This window comes from Mizuhopecten yessoensis, unplaced genomic scaffold, assembly GCF_002113885.1.
Source record: "Mizuhopecten yessoensis strain PY_sf001 unplaced genomic scaffold, ASM211388v2 scaffold523, whole genome shotgun sequence".
NCBI lineage: Eukaryota > Metazoa > Mollusca > Bivalvia > Pectinida > Pectinidae > Mizuhopecten > Mizuhopecten yessoensis.
The window spans coordinates 96702-119231 of NW_018403589.1; the positions used below are offsets into that span (position 1 = coordinate 96702).

Below are 22530 nucleotides of genomic sequence, written 5' to 3' on the forward strand. Positions count from 1 at the left end.
GACATAATACGAAATTATACCAATCTTACATCAGTGGTCATGTCTTATTTTTCAGCACGGCATTGAACTAGCTGTACCAAACCGGAAATAAGAAGTGGATTGCTGCTTCCAGTATCTCAAAAATATAACGGTTGTGCACAGCTGCTAGAACATAGTCATTTTAACATTTGATTTAATCAATGAACAGCCTCCAATTTACAAAAGCAGGATTTGCTTTCAACGAACCTGCTGTCTTTCAAGTATGACACTAAAGTATAAGTAGTGTTTATAGATACGCTTAAACACAGGTTCAAGACCGCCACCTTCAAGGTAGCCTTTCCCCTTTCAAGAAACAAATGTTCCAAATACATGTTTAAACGTTTCTCATCTCGACAGTCATATTAATTAAAATCATTGGATAAGAAGAAAACAAACACGTAGGATTGCACCTATACAAGTTGGCATTTGATACAGCATGCCAAAAATGAATGTATCATAAGGCTGTTTCGTCCTTCTAGGACTCACCGGTGATGGTAGGGACAATGAAGGTAGAAATCCCTGTTGGTTTGAACAACGTTTGAAACAGGAGAAGAGGTGTGAAAACCCTTTAATTATTTGAAGTTCTAAAATTAAAGGAGTGCACATTTATTTATTTTTTAAATAATGAGAATACGTATGGTTTTCTTAAACAGAAAAAGGCGAATCTTATCAAAGCACTTACACAGTTCAATATCTTACTGTTCTACCGACTATTGTAAGACGTTTTTATACATTATAATACTCTAGGTTATAAATATGCAATGCATAAAAAGTTGAGAAAAACAAGGAAGAAGATTTCTTCCACACCCACACGGCATGGTTGATTACCGTGAGCGATAATGTTTACATCTGTCGGGGAGACCTACGCTTGATTTAACCCATAAATCCCTGCACGCGACACTCGCCATATGTTGTCAAGCGTTCGTTTATGGGACTCAATTCTAGTTTTATTTAATACCCAATTGCCTGGGAAATGTTGATTGATAGTACAAAAGGCGATTGGTAAATTAATATGTCAATACCAGGCCTTTTCTTCATGCTACATTTCCGATCTGCATTAAATTTTATGGTAGGTTATTGGAGACTGGACACGTGTATAATTGCAATCGGAATCTTTATCACTGATAAAGATCTCCATGGCGAGCTAGCGAAGTGGAGATATTATACTGACATAACCACTTAATTACATACAATACCACTCTGTCTTCAGGTGATGGCGACTGGTTGAGTGTTGGTTCAGACTCTCGACTTCCACACTCCTCTTAGCCTTTAATGTCCCGTACCATATAACCAACGACCTACAGACGTGATGGACCGAACACATCAGTAACGCTAACGGTAAGTACCTTACTTATAGTACAACTTCTCATTTCTACAATATTAGTTGCTATATTAACAAAGACGAGCTGTATTATATCTTTAGTGCAATTAGCAGAAAATCATTTCTCAGGCTGCCATTATTATGTCTTAATATTCCTGAAACCAGAGGAGAATTATCCTTGTGAACTTGTAATTGATCATGAATTATATGATACATATATATTTAAGATTGGTAATAGTTGTTTGGTATATATACGTATGCGCTTTGATGTATCAATTAATAAGTTGATTAATGTCAAACAACGGTAAAGTGATATCGAGCCTGTTGTGTTGTATCAACTGAACTGTTATCAATATTGAACTACACATCTTTGGATATCATCGTTTAAGCCTCCTTAATTTTCCCGCAATATTTTCTCAATTATTATCAGAATTTAAAACATTTTTTTTATCAAGTTGAAGGGAACCGGTAAGTTAAACTATATTATTACTGTAACTATTGTGAAATATTCGTGTAAAACCTTTTAATTTTGTTTTAAGAAATATTACATGTTGCCATGCATTTGACATAATTAAAGTGTTAAAAATTTGAATGGAACAAATGCTGGGGTCGTACTCGGAATCATGATACCGTATATCAGGATGTATCCGCGGGGGTCGTACTCGGAATCATGATACCGTATATCAGGATGTATCCGCGGGGGTCGTACTCGGAATCATGATACCGTATATCAGGATGTATCCGCGGGGGTCGTACTCGGAATCATGATACCGTATATCAGGATGTATCCGCGGGGGTCGTACTCGGAATCATGATACCGTATATCAGGATGTATCCGCGGGGGTCGTACTCGGAATCATGATACCGTATATCAGGATGTATCCGCGGGGGTCGTACTCGGAATCATGATACCGTATATCAGGATGTATCCGCGGGGGTCGTACTCGGAATCATGATACCGTATATCAGGATGTATCCGCGGGGGTCGTACTTGTATCCACGGGGGTCGTACTTGGAATCATGATACCGTATATTAGGATTTATCCGCGGGGAGGATATTGTAGAGATTTCGCCGGTCAATTACGTGATCACGAAAATATAATCCGAAGAATAATGTGACAAGCGTAAAAATAAGCCGAGATACTAACTTTATAACCGTTATGCCGGCATGAAATAGCACACTCGTGGTCGTGACGATTCATATTCATCTACAGTAATGATGTTTGAAAATAGGTCAGATCACACATCTAATAATGTCAATGATGATTTGTTTAACAAATTACACTAACTTGTTCAATATGCTGTAACAAAGCCTATCGATTGGACTGTTTGACACTCTTTATGCCTAGTTTCCCGTCGCTGTACTCAGATACCGTAATTATTTAGTTCCTTCACCTCTAGATCGCGAAATTATAATTGAATTTCTATAAGTGTGGGTCAAAAACGCGAAAATTTTAGCCAGCGTTAATGACCCATTATACGATATTATGAAAGCTTACACTTCACCAACGTTTCCAAGCAGGGAAGCATCGAAATGAGTGTCCAATGTTCTCACTGGGTTGTTTTATTATAAAAGGGGGATACTCCAGGTAAAAATAACTCTGAATGGAACTCCTCTCTCTTTTGGGTTGTTTAATTATAGAAAGGGGACACTCCAGGTAAAAAGTAACTCTGAATGGAACTCCTCTCTCTTTTGGGTTGTTTAATTATAGAAAGGGGATACTCCTGGTAAAAATAACTCTGAATGGAACTCCTCTCTCTTTTGGGTTGTTTAATTTTAGAAGGGGGATACTCCTGGTAAAAATAACTCTGAATGGAACTCCTCTCTCTTTTGGGTTGTTTAATTATAGAAAGGGGATACTCCTGGTAAAAATAACTCTGAATGGAACTCCTCTCTCTTTTGGGTTGTTTAATTTTAGAAGGGGGATACTCCTGGTAAAAATAACTCTGAATGGAACTCCTCTCTCTTTTGGGTTGTTTAATTATAGAAAGGGGATACTCCTGGTAAAAATAACTCTGAATGGAACTCCTCTCTCTTTTGGGTTGTTTAATTTTAGAAGGGGGATACTCCTGGTAAAAATAACTCTGAATGGAACTCCTCTCTGCGATAATAACGATATCATTTTAGTAAGATTAGTATAAAAGGTTACGGAAAGGACACAGTGATTTATTGCACAATTCAATCTTCCATTACGCAGAGTCTTTTAGCTTGTTGTATCCTTAAAAGTTTCCAATGTTGTGAAGGAAACGCCCATCCTTACAGGCCACCAGGTGTCGCCCCCGTGTTTTATCCCATTTTGATCTGGATTCTCATCAGTTCCGTTAACTTTTAGTGTCATTTGAGCTCAGATCCCGTCTGTTACGTTATCGTTTATTTTCTATTTTAAGCAGTAGATATCCGTTGCATTAATACCTAATGTTGGACAAGAATACATATTCGATATCCTGGTAAAGTATAGCTAATATTGTATTTGAAAATGAAAAATGCACATGCTGTCTTTGCATAATTTCACGGGACAAGTCCACATTTTATTGATTTTGATATATATATATCACTCCAAACATGCGTTTGAGAGGAAGTACACATGATAATACTTTATGAAAACAATATCATCAGCATGTCGATTATATACCGGGTTCAGTCACGAGACAGACGTGGCACAGCTGTCGTTAACACGGAAATCTCGCGTTTACCCTCTTCAATACTGTTTCCAAAAAATATTTCTATAACTTGCATATTAAGGAGAAATAGCAGTCAATGTTAATTCCATATACATGTATGTTATTTTATACCACCAAGTTGATGTCTTAGTCCCCGAGGTTTGCCATTGTATGGTTCATAATAATATACACACTCTGCTATATATTATGTTTGAAATTAACCAGTAATTCTCCACATTTTGAATTTCATTAAATTAAGTGTGTTTACACACTTCCCCTTCTGTTTTAACAGTAGTTTAGACCAATTTGAATTTCGAACTTTAAGGCCTTAACATGTCCAATGAGTCGAAGAAAGACAAAAAAGCGGAAAGATACAGTGTTATTAATTTATGGCTTACCGTATCTATTACCAAAATGTTAAAGGTGCCATTACCGGGTTTGTGATACGTTCTTCTGTTAAAAACAATTAAATGAAGACAACAGCTCATCATTATAATATCTAAATATCAGTTGTATTTATATAATTCATGTATTGAAAATATTTTTTCTCTAAAATCTCAAAAAATATTAGCTATTATATTTATTGATACAGAGTAGATTTTCATCATTTTATATCTAAATATCCTATACATTTACAATGCTTAATTGATGGTATATGCTCATATTTTTCCTCTTAAATCTCAAATTTATTGATATTGCTTTTGACTTGAAGACAAATGTTCATGGATGATATCTCTAAAATATTATTTTATTGATTTAGCCAAGACATTAAGGGCACCTGCCGTGGGTTCATTAATTTAAGTTCCACGTATTTTAATTATCTTCTGATATATAATTATAAGCGACTTGGCAGAAAGTGCTTTCTCGGTGAGGGTATTTAAATGCTATAGTTTTATTTTACAACATTTTACTTTTAACAAATATGCTGGTTAAAGTGAAAGACAGACTATGAGCCTTTTTGTGATATTGAGTCTTGTAGCGGCATCAATCAGATTTAAAGTTTGAAAGTTTCCAGAACTTCCAGTGAACGTTGAATCAACATATTTTATTCCCCGCGCTGAGCTAAATTCACGTCACAGAAATTTTGTTTATAAGCCCCTTTTGTCTAAAACTGGCCAGTGTGGTACAAATATAAATACAGATATACAAATATAGGATATTTACTGGTTTCCTTTTGACTTTTTATCATTAACATATCATAAAGAATTAGTTATATTCCACCATATGAGTGAGGTAGATTTTGTTATCCGGTAAACTTACAGCATGGGTCAGTTAGTGTAACGGGCTACTACAATGCTGACACGTACGACGGCAGCCAGCCAGTAGCCCACTTCCAATGTGTTTAGTTTTGTTAATTAGAACGCACATACTTGTGGTGATACATTTCCGCACAAAACAAACGAAACTAGTGCATATTCTCTTGTTCAAAGGGTTAATACATGTCAAATGAAGCGTTTGTACAGAGGAATACGTGTTTTGTACGGAAAAATGCACGTTTAAGGGAAGGAAGAGGAAATGAAACATAATGAAAGAAAACATGAGCAAAAAGCAGTTGACTATATATATTTGTTGCAGTATGAGATTGTATTGTTACATGTGAGCGTAACTTCCCAGAATGCTTTACCATCCTAACATTGTTTTAATCGAATCATGAGTAGTTCATCGTATATAGGTCAGTAAGTCCTTATGTAGCCAGGAGGTTGGCAGACATGCTGTTGATATAAGCCTGACGTCACAGCGTTTATGGAGTATGTTATTCAGTAAAGTGTGTGAGAGAACATTTCTGAGTCAAATTTGAGAGGAAAGAGCAATTATCGACAGGTGCTTGGAGCTCCAGGTACGTAATTGAGATGTCACTTGTTTTTGTTACCATTTACATAATTTTCCTCTGGCGTTCTGTATGCCTCAGTTTTATATATCTCACGGATTGCCTGCGCGTAGGGTTTTATCTAACCATTACAATGCCGTATTATGTATACGTGCCTGTTTACATCATTATTTAGAAACTGTAAACAAAGTCATCAAGAAACTACACAGTCAGAAAATGGTTCGAATAGTCTTTTAAAATTAAATCCGTGTATTATCCTCTGATTGTATCACAATAGATATATGTATCATAAATAGTTCGGGTTTGAGCGACATCTTAAGAGTACAAGATGACATCAATGTAAACATGTGCGAAACTAGGAAAAACGACGTGCGTCGATGATATTTTGGATAGTTGTAAAGGGGTTATTTATATGCATGTTTAAATGGTGATTTCTCATGTCCTTATAACCGGATAATATAAAAGTGTTTATATACAATTGTAGTTCAGTATAGTATTTATAAAAGCAATCTATACTGTTGCAATCGGCACATCAACTAGTAGAAAAAAAAACACAAGTTGCATAGCCTGTTATACGGTGCACCAATTACTTACAATCAAATTTTTTGCTGAAAATGAACGACCATTGGTAGTCTTTGTCAAATATCAAGCAAAGTTTCAGATACAAGGGTAGTCTTTGTCAAATATCAAGCAAAGTTTCAGATACAAGGGTAGTCTTTGTCAAATATCAAGCAAAGTTTCAGATACAAGGGTAGTCTTTGTCAAATATCAAGCAAAGTTTCAGATACAAGGGTAGTCTTTGTCAAATATCAAGCAAAGTTTCAGATACAAGATCTGGAGTTTTAAGTATCCCTGAAAGACTGTCAAAATTGTACCAATTGTTGTACCTTGACGTTAAATGAGGTGATTTAGATATTGCAACTTCATGTTGAACGTGACAACGGTCACTAAAATCCTCTCCAAGTTTAAGTGAAGAAGTGGAAAACATTGACACACCGTGTTATTATATTCGCGTTTAGTAGTATGTTTGCTCGTTTCCATTATTTTGTCATTTTCCAAGTAGTGGTGAGAAGGTAAATTGACTATTGCTTTTTATTTGTTTGCTTATAATCATAATATCATTTTTCAAATCATGCCTGATACGTCATTTGATATTCTGTCGATATAATATTAATGATAGAACAAAATCGTCCGTCTGCCCTGAAAATGTTATAAGTACATAATCAAGTAGAGTGTGTAGGACAATTCTGATTAGAAATGGTAACCTTTGAGAGGAAATGGCAAATGATACCTTCACACAGATACACCGACTTTGATATATGTAATTGCACTTTCACTTCATCTTTTTCAATATTAATGAACACTATTTTTACGCTAGACAGGATATGAAAAACAATACATTCGCTATGATCGACGGGTTATATACATTTATATATTTCTCCCACAACCACTACAGGTTTTCTCACTCCCACAACCACTACAGATTTCCTCACTCCCACAACCACTACAGATTTCCTCACTCCAACAGCCACTATAGGTTTCCTCACTCCCACAACAATTATAGGTTTCCTCATTCCCACAACAATTATAGGTTTCCTCACTCCCACAACCACTATAGGTTCCTCACTCTCGACTCATTGGATACACCTGCTAGGAGTTGGTAATCATTTTTGGTTACCTACTAGTTGGTAACACAATGGACGTTATTTCATTGGTCAATCTTCTTATTATCTCGTAGGTAACAATGCTTTTCATCTTTATCTTTTAGTGTGACGTCATAGTTCAATGCAATTGTGTTCCCTGTCGGACACGGGAATAATGCATTCCAAAGAAAAACATAAGGTTTTCTAGAAATAATATCTGAACATGTGGGAAAAAAGGTGTACCGATGAGTGATGGTTTGTTTTCATGTTTATCTAAGTCGAGTAAGATAATTTTCAAATTGTAAAAGACAGTCGGTCTCTCCATATCTTTCTGTATACTTCTTTGATGTTTCGGAATGATAACGCTTTCTGTATTCGAGGTAGATTGTAATTAGAAATCAGTGAAATTAGTTTTGTATATCTCAGTAAATGCAGACGGATAATGTTCTGTCCACCCAGTCGTATGACAACTGCTGCCAGTCTTAACCAAGAGTTGTCGTTCCTGACACACTTACACACACACACACACACACACACTCAATTGTAAAAAACTAAATGCCAAAAATCTTGGCAAAGTTTTGAAAATTTATTTCAGCCTTCGCTAATTTGTTTCACATAATCTAGTGATTAACACTTTAATTCTTCAAATATGTCACCGAAGGGCAACTTTCAAAACAAATGCGATAGGTTTATTTTTGTTTGCATCATTATGAAATATGGACTAGTATTTACGTACGCCATACAGATTAAACAATGTTGTTAGCATATGCTGGTTTCGTGATGAGCGTAAGCGATTATATAATCAAAATCGCAAAGAACTGCTGATCTGGTTTTGTTAGTGAGTGTAAGAAAGGAAAACTCTTGGTAGAAACTGGACTGGTACATATTGATATGTACAATGAACACCCGCCTCGAACTCGCACTACTCGAATACGTTTCTATAGTATGGTTGATCCGGTTATACAGCGTGTTGGCTAGCCAAGTCTCGGAAGCAAAATAACGGAAATAGTCCGTGACAGCGGCTGTCAGTTATTTCCATTGTAGTACTCCATTCCCATTGAACAAAACGCACACAGTCGTGGAAATACGTCCAATTAGAACTTTGCATAAGATAACGATAATGTAAATATAATGAGCTTAAAAACTCAATATTCCAACTAAATCACATTTTATCCCTGCATCTTGACAATGATAATGAAATACATTGGTTCCCCTCCGCTGAAGATCGTGACAGTCTTATTTGGAACGAGACTATATAGCAGAGAGGGATTTTTAAACCGTTGGCAATGATATATCATAAATTACCGAAATTTAGTTGATATTATTACTTATCCTTATTGAAACTAAAAAAAAATCATATCTAAATGGAAATCATTTAGTTTCCATTGAGAAAACAAGATGAAAAAGGAATATAGCCCAAAATATTTGACAAGTCTATGTAAAAGTCAATACAACACTATTTATGCACAAACAGTGAATATATGAGAGCACTACCGGATGATGGATTTAAGATTTCATTCATTTTTATACATAAACAGTGAGCATCTGAGCACTGCCGAGTGACAGATATTAGTTTTCATTTATTTTCACAATAACAATGAATATGCCAGGTTTTTTTTATTCATATTACCAATGACGTACACGATTATGCGATTACGCGTGTTAAATACTGAAATTTCTGCTAAATATTGACGCATGCAAATTTATCAACAAAGGAATCTAACCCAGTCTCATATCCGGGTGCCCTGTCTGGTTCATGAACCAATCAGATTTAATGAAGGACCAGATTATTGATGACAATTTACTTCCGCTTGTCCCCCTGACTCCGTCACTCTTCGTACTGTCGTGTGCGATCTCGCCATTAAACTAACCAACTCCGGGTGCCTGGGTACAATAGTAAACATTTATTCTTTATTGATGACGTCATTACAGTTCAAATATTTTGTTTGAGATGAACTTAACCAGACATCCATTTTTTTGTTATTTTTTTGTTGTTAAATGAAATGTTGTCTTCAAGAACTATACTTGATGAGTTGTTAGATTGGTTACTACTTGGTAAATCGGGCCTCACACACAGACCGAGTAAAGCGGTATGTACGTGGTGAACTCCCTGGGGCACTAACACATAGTAATGCTGAACAAAACATTAGTACAAGATAAACTCGATGCAGTAAACAATTACTACATTTATCAACTTGTTAGTACAAAGAAAAATCATTGGAGTACAAAACAGAACCAAACTAAGTAAAGAATCCCAGGTAAAACTAAAAGGAACACATAACTATCACAAGTTAAACGTTTTGGGTAAATTTATTGGAGTACCACGATAGAAGTGTATACATCATGGCATCTTCAGTATAGTATACACTCTAATATAACCAATACATAGCAACTAGATGTTCAAGTGATGAGGCTATAAACTACGGAAAGTCATTTGGAACACAGCGTTAATAAACAACTTGTCGAATACCGATGTATACGCCAACCTTCCTCCTATTATATACCATAACTATATTATGAAAGGCGACGTTATTGAATTGTCGCCAATATGAAGACCAAATACGGACCACTGTGTAGAAAATAGAGATAGCCTACACCCCTACATGACTATTGTTTTACATGGAAAAGATAAAAGATGGCTTGTTCTCGTTTCCCCCACTTTTTAAAATAACATGGGGGGAATAATGTTGTTAAAAGGATTATAATCTGTTTCTAAGTTGTATGGGCAGTATTTACCTGTGCTTTTACCTGTGTTTACCTGTGTTGTTACCTGTGGTTAACCCTTCTATCTAAGGTGGTGTTTTATCATATTTAATTAAATAACACATTATATAAGTTTTTCAAATTTGTAATAATAAATGTTAAAATTATTTAAATATTAATCATATATATAAATATATATATTCAGTATTAAATATATCCATTTTGTAGTCCTTGTGCTGCTGATAAGATGATAAGATGAAATGTGTTATATCATTTCCTAGTACTTTAGAAATATTAATATAACTATATATTAAATAATCTTTATTATTGTAACATTTAATAAGATGCCTACATTACCTTGTACAAAATGTAAGAATGTAATGTGTGACTAAGAGTGTGGTGTTAAAAGCTAATTAATCAGTTAATTAATCAAAATTCCTAGATGTTATAAGTATCTTATAACTATCATAAAATCATTGAACATCTATAATTATACAAGCTATCATTTCCATCCATGTGAGCTAAAAGTGATCACGGCCTATGCTAATTGAATTCAATTCAATTCAATTTATTACCAAATGCACATTGCATTTGGCGTACAGAAATATACATATAGATAAATACTTTACAAATATCTTGTACACTGGCCGAGAACATATGCAATAGATTCAATTCCATACATAATATTTACAAATTATGAAATTGACATAAGTTTGGGAAAACTTTAAGGTTTTCCTAAGGTAACTTAGCGGACTCTTATGAAGCATAATTTAGTAGCATAATTTAGTTGTTTATGAAATAATACAAATAAAGCCTTAATCTTAAGAAAATTCTAGGAAATAACAAAGCTTCAAAGTCAATCATACAACCTCAACATGAAGGTAGAACGAGTACTATATATTATATAATGAAATGAGATAATAACTCAATGTGAAGTAAAAGACATATATCTCAATCGCATTATACAGTAACAAAACGTTTATAGCAAGACCTTGATACAGCTTATATTTCATAATATACGACTTCTCTTAACAGTTGCCTGAATCAAGTGCTTACTTAAATTTCTATTAAGTTTAAAAATTTTGCTAGACAGTAGCTCTATTAATTTAAACATAGAAGGACGAATACGATAATATGGCTTGATATACAATACTCTTAATTCTAAAAATACAGGACAAATAAGAATAAAATGAAACTCATTCTCGACATCTCCAAGATCACATAAAGTACACAATCTCTGGTTTCGAGGAACTGCATTATATCTACCTGTCTCTATATTAAGGTTATGTGCTTGCAATCTATATTTCGCAAGAATACATTTATTTTTTCTAAATAGCGGTTTTGTAAAATACCATTGTAGATCAAAACGGTCAACAATGTATTTATACAACAAACATTTTGAAGATGTCTCGAATATGTTTCTCATTTCCTGAATAAAGCTATCCTTTATGCGTTGTATATATAATAATAAAAAAGATTTCTCATTTGGTACACATTGTGCCAACCACACATCTCCAAAACCCAACGTACACAAATCACGTCTCAGATGATAAACCCAATTGCTTTACAATTTGGTTTCCTGTTATAAAGCTCTAAAAGTTCATCGTAACAGGCCCTCAAAATACAGTAATTAGTCTTTAATATTTGCAGCCAGTACTTTACAATGGCAATCCTACGCTGTATATGCAAAGGGTAACGGCCAAGTTCAAAATACACCATGCCATTATTTACTGTTTTCCTGACACCCAATACGGTTTTCAAAAATAATAAATGTATATTTTCAATCTGCGGTGCAGGACTATAACCCCCTACTTCACACCCGTAATTCACAATACATGATATATAAGTATCAACTAAAGATAACATCTCTTACATTTGGGATAGATAACAACAAAAATGTCTGCCTCTTGGCTGTTTAACTTGAACTTTAAATTGGAGATATGATATACATTTGAGGGGGGCCAATTTGAGATTGCTATTACTAAACTTTACTATTCTTAATATGTGAATATTGGTAATGTATTTTAAAATTGTAATATATTGTGAACTGTTATGTAGTGCTGTTTTAGTCTATATTATCTGTTTAAAAGTGTAATGTAAATATTTGACTGTAAATTCTACATATGTATAAGTATAAAAATATATCGACTATATATAAAAATATTTGAAGCCCAAAAAAGTATTAAAACCTTATTTTTACCCAACAAAGCTACAAGTCACACAGGTAACTTTCACACAGGTAAGTGACCTGTGGGGTAAGTATGAAACAGACCATAATTGGTTTGCCATTGTCTTCCTAAATCAACGTTTTCCTTTGTTATATAAAAAGTGGGGGAAACGAGAACACCCCGAAAAGATCTACCCGAGGCTTTCAGGTGTTCGTTTGTTTGGGGGTTAATGTCCTCCGGTCATAAAAGGACGGGTGCCCAGGGAGTCACCGCCGGGAGAAAAGGGTAGAACGAAGACAGGAAAATAGGAAACAAAAATGATCTTAAGTGTTCGCGTGGGAAAGCAGATCATTTAGGTCTCTTCCATGGCCCATTCGTAGGAGTAAGGGATAAAATCACCCCCGAGTCTGCAGGGGGTACCCTCAGATAAGTGAGATAAAATCACCCCCGAGTCTGCAGCGGGGTACCCTCAGATAAGTGAGATAAAATCACCCTCGAGTCTGCAGCGGGGTACCCTCAGATAAGTGAGACAAAATTATCTTTACCGCAGATTTATTAGCAATAACTAGACTACAAGTACACGATTATTCACAGGAAGTTATTTGTATTTAGCGCAAAATGTGCGTGTAAATATTTAGGGTACACGTGTTTATTGAGTAGTGATTAGTTTTCTGTGTCACTGAATTTTCTGAACCAGACTTGTATTTAGATAGTGTACATTATATTGAAAACCAGAGACACAAACACATTTCCAGTCCTGTTAACAATGCACTGGTAATGGGTTCATATACCATTACAACCTCTCCTTTACTAATGCATTGTTATACAGGCATATCTAAACCTTTAACAATATATAAAGTTCTTTGCTAATGACTGAAGCAGAACTAATATACTGTTACCAAATGCATTTATTAACTATTGAATTTATTTATTTACTTATGAATTTATTTGTTTGCTGCTTGTTTATGTTCTCATTTTGATATAAAATCACTGTAAGTCGTTAAAGGGACACCACGGAAATACATGAAATATTGGTTTTACTGTATGTCTCTTTAACTATACTTTTGTTATATTACGTTAACGTGTTTTACAACCTAACCGCTTCATAAGCCGGTAAGATGTATTTATTTTTTCCCCATATCGTACACGGGTATACTTATTAAAAACAAAATTCAACACAACGATGACAGTTTTTGAGTTCGAATTAAATTTTTATATACAATTTATCATTCTATTTGTTTCTTTTTTAACAATGACATATATGATAGGAAGGAAACACCAATTACGTCATCTACTGAATGATGAAAGCAATCACGATCGTCCTTTTTAAAATAAATGTCATACAACACAATACACTACTACACATGTCGAGAAGAGATTAACGCCTACAGCCTCGCTATATAAGGAGGGTAGGGTGGCCTGACAGACAGTTGTTACGGGTAGCTACCACGACTGTGACGTGAGTATTCATCTACACCTTTCTTAGTGTGACAATCATATTGCAAGAACAATTCCTGGAATTGTTTATGAATGATTTGATGATGTCTTGCGCTGTCCTGTTAAACAAATGTTATATTGTAAAGCTCAATTAGGATCATGAACGTGATTTATGCAGAAACGTTTTTAAAATGAAAATTTGATGAGACGTGTGGTATCTGATATTTCCTTTAATACATTTGAATTTAATTAGAATGTAATATACATACATATTAAAGCGTTTTTGTTAAAACTATTTACCTTAACTATCTGTTAAAAGTGATATCGGAGTAGTGACTACCAGATGGGACCAATTAGCTAGACTTTGTGATTGTAGCTATACATATTTAAAAGCTTTTATAATGCTGTTTGTGTCTGATGACTGATATAACCTAGGTGCCCTGCATTCAGTGAGGCAGCACACCTGTATGGGATATTTGACCTATTTGTTCAAAACTAAATCAGCTTAAGCAATTCATTAATAGAAAACACAAATTCGATTTTTGAAGAATATCTGAAAATTTACAAATATTTTTTAATGTAATTTTGTTGGATCGTTTAGAATCGGATACAGTTTTTGCCTTAAATAACAATATCTTTAACATATAGAAATTTTGCGTTAGATTGTGCCTAAGCTATCTATGCTTTGAATCCCGGATCAGATACATTCTCCTTCCTATTACAACGCTTGGTGATCCTGATATCAGGTTAAAAAGGACATCATATAACAATGAATTATTTTCATATTTTTTTTCCCACTGTGATTTTCCGGACAGCGGCCGACAAATATTTGATATTAAAACAGGTTCTCTTTAACTCTGTATTGGCGGATGACCGAAACTTTACTAAATCGCCCAATTTCTGGCTCGCGATAGTAACTTAACCAGCCAAGTGTGACGTTTGAGCTTTTAATTAACATTCCATTATCGGTTTGCTGTAGTTGACCTGTAGCTGTTTACCAATTTTATATATTACAAACTCCAAGTCAAGTTCGTTTTCGACACACCAACCTCAGATCGTATCTAGTGTAAATTGGTGATTTGGAACAATATATTTATTGTCTATTTTACATCAAACTTAACTCGCCAATCCTCTGTCTGTGTTTTAACTGTGGAAAGTGATAACTTCCTGTGAGTGGCGAATCCTGTTACACCTTTAACAGCTGATACTACTTATATCCGTGCGTGTGTTCGGTAGTTTAGTGGCTGTCACTTCCGGTTAAATTTTATTGGATATTTGAGGGTCAAGGTGATCACACATTTACCGTAATTATACGATCGGGCTGTGTCTGCATATATAACAACATAACATCGACACTTAACACTCCACACGGCTTTATAGGGACGTTTACAAGTTACCTTCTGTACTCACAGACAGGTGTGGCTTATGTTAAGTGTTTCTCTGCTTTACACTTGGAAATATATTTGTATATATAGAAAGAGGTTCTGTATAAGGGTAAGTATTTACTACTTAACTCTTTCACTAGCTTAGTATAATGGAGAAGTTGTTTTGCAGCATGACATTAATGGTTAAATTATAACGAAACTCTGTGACAAATATGACGTCATTAATTTCACGATCATTAAGTTTTCTCAGTCGTAATATTTATCCGAACTTGTTTTTGAAATTAATATAACGCAGTCGCTTCAGCAATTCAGGACTCTTTTGATGTATCAGAAGTCTCTGGAAACTTTGTCATCTTAACAAGTAAACAGTGTACATACCCGGGGTTTCCTACCTGGAAAGCTTTAATCTACGCAAGGAGAACTACTGTTGCCATCATGGCCTGGTTGCTTCTAAAGAGGTCAATGTCTGTTATACTTAAAGACATCTTAAAGTTCGTGTATGTCTCAGATCGTTTGGTGACGTTTTCCCGAATTTGCAGAAAGATAATAAATCGGATGCCATCTATATGGTATAGATATACGACACCCGGATTTCCCTCAGACTTTGAGTGAGAAGAATGTTTATGATGTCTTTCGTTTTGTTTTGGTGTTTCCGCATTTTCTGATGTTTTTTATGGTATCAACTTTGATATTGGATTTTGATGTTGTGTATTGACGTGTGTGTGCTTCTCATTCATGTTCACAAGTAAATATATCTTACTGAAATTGAGAACCATAGATGTCTAAATATATTTATTCACTATTATTTATGATTTATTGAAATACGCCACTGTCCTGTTGCTTGCAAACGTAAACACATATCGGTGTTCTTGCATATTCCTAAGAATATACAATGTATCCAACTGGAAATTATTATATGATATGTATTGTTCTTTGGACGAAGATGAAAGAAAAGATGAGAATTTCACGTGAAAGCTATCTTCTCTTACTCTACCGTTCATAATTTGCCTTTAAATAACGTGCATGACGGACAAAGTTAAAATAAATTAATAGTTAAGTGATAAATAATAAAAATACAATAATAACATTATATCAAATCAGTCTTATGACTAAGTGAGTCAGCCATGGCGATACACTTGTTGTATATGATGATTCTTTTGGTGTGGTTCAATCATTTTAATGTATAACTAATTAATAGCTTTGAAGAGTATCTATCAGGTAGTCCCTTCCTCCGGAGTAGAAATAGCTATAAGGTATCATAACACTCCTCCGGAATAGCAGTATCTATCAGGTAGTCCCTTCCTCCCGAGTAGAAATAGCTATAAGGTATCATAACACTCCTCCGGAATAGGAGTATCTATCAGGTAGCCCTTCCTCCGGAGTAGAAATAGCTATAAGGTATCATAACACTCCTCCGGAATAGGAGCATCTATCAGGTAGCCCTTCCTCCGGAGTAGAAATAGCTATAAGGTATCATAACAATCCTCCGGAATAGCAGTATCTATCAGGTAGTCCCTTCCTCCGGAGTAGAAATAGCTATAAGGTATCATAACATTCCTCCGGATTAGGAGTATCTATCAGGTAGTCCCTTCCTCCGGAGTAGAAATAGCTATAAGGTATCATAACACTCCTCCGGAATAGGAGTATCTATCAGGTAGCCCTTCCTCCGGAGTAGAAATAGCTATAAGGTATCATAACATTCCTCCGGATTAGGAGTATCTATCAGGTAGTCCCTTCCTTCGGAGTAGAAATGGCTATAAGGTATCATATAACACTCCTCCGGATTAGGAGTATCTATCAGGTAGCCCCTTCCTCCGGAGTAGAAATAGCTATAAGGTATCATAACACTCCTCCGGAATAGGAGTATCTATCAGGTAGTCCCTTCCTCCGGAGTAGAAATAGCTATAAGGTATCACAACACTCCTCCGGAATAGGAGTATCTATCAGGTAGCCCTTCCTCCGAAGAAGAAATAGCTATAAGGTATCATAACTTTCCAACGGAATAGGAGTATCTATCAGGTAGCCATTCCTCCGGAGTAGAAATAGCTATAAGGTATCATAACTTTCCAACGGAATAGGAGTATCTATCAGGTAGCCCTTCCTCCGGAGTAGAAATAGCTATAAGGTATCATAACACTACTCCGGAATAGGAGTATCTGTCAGGTAGTCCCTTCCTCCGGAGTAGAAATAGCTATAAGGTATCATAACATTCCTCCGGATTAGGAGTATCTATCAGGTAGTCCCTTCCTCCGGAGTAGAAATAGCTGTCAGATATCTTATAAGTTGAGGTTTGAAGGAAATATTTTGTATCAATAGCGTAGCATTAGGAGAGACGTATAGGGTTTATCCTAGCTCTGGAGTAGAGGTTGCTATTATGTATCGGTAAAAGTAGTATCTCATTACTACGGAGTAGAAGTAGTCATTAGGTATCTACATGTGAATGGTACACATAACTCCGGAGTAGAAGTAGTAATTAGGTATCTAACTGTGAATGGTACTCATTACTCCGGAGTAGAAATAGTAATTAGGTATCTACCTGTGAATGATACTCATAACTCCGGAGTAGAAGTAGTAATTAGGTATCTAACTGTGAATGGTACTTATAACTCCGGAGTAGAAATAGTAATTAGGTATCTAACTGTGAATGTTACTCATAACTCCGGAGTAGAAGTAGTTATTAGGTATCTACCTGTGAATGATACTCATAACTCCGGAGTAGAAGTAGTAATTAGGTATTTACCTGTGAATGGTACTCATAACTCCGAAGTAGAAATAGTAATTAGGTATTTACCTGTGAATGGTACTCATAACTCCGGAGTAGAAATAGTAATTAGGTATCTAACTGTGAATGGTACTCATAACTCCGGAGTAGAAGTAGTAATTAGTATCTACCTGTGAATGGTACTTATAACTCCAAAGTAGAAGTAGTAATTAGGTATTTACCTGTGAATGGTACTCATAACTCCGAAGTAGAAATAGTAATTAGGTATTTACCTGTGAATGGTACTCATAACTCCGGAGTAGAAGTAGTAATTAGTATCTACCTGTGAATGGTACTTATAACTCCGAAGTAGAAGTAGTAATTAGGTATCTACCTGTGAATGATACTCATACCTCCGGAGTAGAAATAGTAATTAGGTATTTACCTGTGAATGGTACTTATAACTCCGGAGTAGAAGTAGTAATTAGTATCTACCTGTGAATGATACTCATAACTCCGGAGTAGAAGTAGTAATTAGGTATCTAACTGTGAATGGTACTCATAACTCTGGAGTAGAAGTAGTAATTAGATATCTAACTGTGAATGGTACTTATAACTCCGGAGTAGAAATATTAATCAGGTATCTAACTGTGAATGGTACTCATAACTCCGGAGTAGAAGTAGTAATTAGGTATCTAACTGTGAATGATACTTATAACTCCGGAGTAGAAGTAGTAATTAGGTTTCTAACTGTGAATGGTACTCATAACTCCGGAGTAGTAGTAGTAATCAGGTATCTACCTGTGAATGGTACTATTAATGACGGTTTACGTCTCAGTATTTAATCCTACCATGTTTAAACACACTGGAAAATGGAATTTGTTGGTCTTGAGAAAAAATAATCAATTAAATATTTGTTTTTGTTTTAATTGCAAAGGTATAGCTTTAATGTTTCGGAAATGCAAGATCAATTACAATTTGTTCCCATTCGAGCTGTTCTGTCGTTTGTGTGTTTTACATTTGTCTAAAAAAACGGGGTGAACGTAAACAAGGAAAATGTAAACAAATACAAACGCATGTTTTCAAAATATACTGTGTATATGTAAACGTGGAATATTTAACCAAGGGCGATATTACGCTTTGTCGAGGATAAATTATCGGAAGTGACAAGCAAGTGATGAATTAATACACGTGTAAGTAATATTGTAATTCAGCCATAAACTATATGCATCAAGTCTTGAAAACAATACTCGTGTTTCGTGTCACGTCGTAGGTAGGTTCAGATATTTTTGTTGGCAAACTATCTATGTTGTTGGAAAAACCATATTTGTTTTCGTGGTTTTGTTTTGTGGTCTTTTTTGTGTGACCCATTGAGGGAACTGTATACATGCAAATAGGTTGGAGGCTGTATTACGTTTACAAGTCTGTCAATAGAACTATTAAATTTACAACTTGTTTGAAAAAGAAGAAATCGGAAAAACAAGCACGTAATAACATCTTCATTCTCATACAAACATAAATTTCATGCTTCGTATGGGTTATAATTGTGGTGTTCCCCTGTAGCAGGTAACTACATTGTATTAACTATAATGTACCTACCCTATGTCCTAGCGAAAAAGAATTTTTGCAATTTTTCTTTGAATCATAGAATATGTTATATATACAGTGTCATGCTCGGTGGGACGGTAAGAGTTTATTCATCCAGCGGCTGTGAGTGTACACTACTTTGTATTAATAAAAACGTTGTTTAATGCACCTGATAGGCTTGCGTTGTGAAATCAAGATTTTGTATCCACAGTCCCTTTTTCCCCTTTTTTCATTAGTTATTCACATTTCATTTCTGATATGGAAGGTAGTAAATCATGATCGCTCCTATATTGTACTTTAATACGAAGCAATAAACATACGTGTGTTATATAGCTGACGACTGTACAATTACTGATGTTTGCGAACTTCCCACCAGAAGATTTTTGTTTTCTCTAATATTGATGTTATAAAAAGCAACACTTTTAATTATTGATACTAATATGAAATTCTTAATGATTTTAGAAACCTGAAAAAAATGGATTCGTGTGAATTCCGAAAAAAGGGGAAGGAGATGGTAGATTACATAGCTGATTACATGGAGAACATACACAACCGCAGGGTCATACCGGAAGTTGAACCTGGATATCTAAAACAACTACTTCCGGATACAGCACCGGAAATGAGCGAGGGCTTCGACGAGATCATGAAGGACGTAGAGAGAACCATCATGCCCGGGGTGAGCTGCAGTTGAACTCTATATCAGTTATACCACACTCTTCTCATCGGGAAATAAGGGGAATAGGGAATCTGCTTCATACAGGACATTAATTATATAATTAACAACATTTTATATTTAGAATAACCTCCGTGTTACCAATCAAATAGCACTCGTATCAATATCCTAAAGTCGATTAATTTACCATCAATAAACCCTCATATTTATACCAGTGCCAATTAGGATCCATTTACCATCAATTAAACCACTGCTATAGCATGTATAACCTTGTACATATCTTAACCATTAATAAACATCAATTAATTACAGTCCGGATGTTTTACCATTGATTTAACACTCATTTATATTAATTAATAACAGTGTGGAGATCTTACATTACATTACCACTAATATGATATATATAACATTGTATGTGTCTTCAAATTACTTCAATACACATATAATATATAGTATTGATATATTTTAAAGATTTATTTCATAAGATAAATATATCCGATCTAATTTACCGCTGATATAATACGTATTGCTATGTCGATAACATGATAAAATATATCCTCAGTATGATGCACTAGTCATCGAATATGAAATATATTTAACAATGTGGTTGTCTTAAAAATTGATGCCATAATAACATATATCCTCAATTTAATTTATCCTACTTATAAGATTACAGAATAAAATTCCTTCAAGATTTACTTTGTAATAAGGTAGCATAAATCCTCAATCTCTGGACTGAAATTTACTACTGCGAAAATGATCGTTATCCATCTCACAATGGTCACACGATTAAGTACCCCGTGTCTTGTTTCATGTTACCATATTCATTAATAGAAAACAGTAATGAATGAAATTAATATCGAGTCAGTCCTTTAGAATGCCCAGAGGACAGGACGGAGCTTTACAAATTCATTTGCAATAAAAGGAATGATGAAATGTTATTAAATAATACAAGAACTGTTCGACCATTGATCGGGGTAGTCATGCCTTCCCACTTACACATATCCATACCATAATGAAGTATTTAATATATTGGACTCTGAATAAGACTTGCACATCAGCAAAATTACTAAAGCTAAAAACACTGATTTACGTCACCAAGATGAAATGATAGTAACACAAACATCCTTATTGATGTTGTGTCAGCTCTCTACCCGTATATCTGATAAGCTAATAAAAGTAAATCTTCAGCGCACACAAAAGAACAGATTTCATTCAAACACTTAAAAGATGCTGTGCCAATTACTTCAGTCTGATGTCAGAAAAGGTACACACTTCGCCGTGTTCACACAAAGCCAGATGTCATTAAAACATGTTGACGGCTTAGGGGTATTAACTGCAGTCTGAGGCATGGAAACTAGAAAAGGAGAAAACAACCACACCCAATTTATCCTAAACTCTAGAAACAAATGCCACTCATAAATGAAAACAACGCTGTGTTTTTTTACTCCAGTCTGATGTCTGGGGAAAACTAGAAACGATTACACACAAATCGTCAACACGCAAAGTCAGTTGTCACCCACACATATTGATGGTGTCATCACACAAGAATTAATGTCATTCAAACGTTTAAATAATGCCGTAATATTTACTCTAACCTGATGTCAAAAGCTCTAAAACACACATCATTAACACACATCGACAGATGGTCACAAATGTTGATGATGTTGTGGCAAATATTGTGTGTAAAACCAAACAAACAATACACTACAGCGTTCATACACAAGGTCAATGTAAAATGTAGATTGTCCCAAATAACAGGAAAGACGTCAACGACAAATATATCTTCAGTCATATCAACTCATCCTTGCTGGTCCGCATCACAGAGAAATGGGAATGGTTACGTAACTACACATCACGTGACATTATAACGTATCACTATGTGATATCATCATAAACTACATAAATATATATCACGTCAATTTACAACGTCACTGTATGACGTCATCAAATATCACACGTCAACACGGCATTAATCGATGTCACTACTTAATTACGACGTAATTATAGCCCATGTCACGGTAAAAGTTCGTTATATGACGTCATTGCATATTACATGACTATTTGCCACATGTACAACGTCACTAACTGATCTGATACTATACTTTGTATAATACATACACAACTAGAACGTACTTAATTTTACTGATCTTACTAAAACACTATCTTATTATTTACATATAATAGGCACTGTCTTATTATTATTTATGAATTATTTCAGATAACCCACTGGCAGCATCCACATTTCCACGCTTATTTCCCGTCCGGTAACTCCTACCCGTCCATCCTCGGGGATATGTTGTCAGATGCTATAGGGTGTATTGGCTTTTCATGGGTAAGCTTGTTGGTGCTATCGTTATGCCATAAACAAACAATGAAGACCTAGTTGTACGTATAGTCAATTT

At 35.0% G+C, this 22530-nt stretch overlaps 1 protein-coding gene across 4 annotated transcripts in view; it reads left to right on the top strand.

The window, feature by feature from the left end:
* The first annotated feature begins 1223 nt into the window (after positions 1-1223).
* The window catches only part of LOC110450166 (aromatic-L-amino-acid decarboxylase-like), a 35228-nt gene continuing 13921 nt past the window's right edge, over positions 1224-22530 (top strand). Inside the window, exons 1-3 of one of the 4 annotated variants that reach the window (XM_021497479.1) lie at positions 1224-1356; positions 19915-20128; positions 22347-22460. In XM_021497479.1, the coding sequence (XP_021353154.1) occupies positions 19928-20128; positions 22347-22460 (315 nt within the window). In that variant the 5' untranslated portion in view covers positions 1224-1356; positions 19915-19927. Of the gene's footprint in view, positions 1357-5624; positions 5838-13725; positions 13802-15067; positions 15274-19914; positions 20129-22346; positions 22461-22530 lie in introns of those variants that run through there. The other 3 variants (XM_021497469.1, XM_021497451.1, XM_021497458.1) reach the window with 3 other exon arrangements.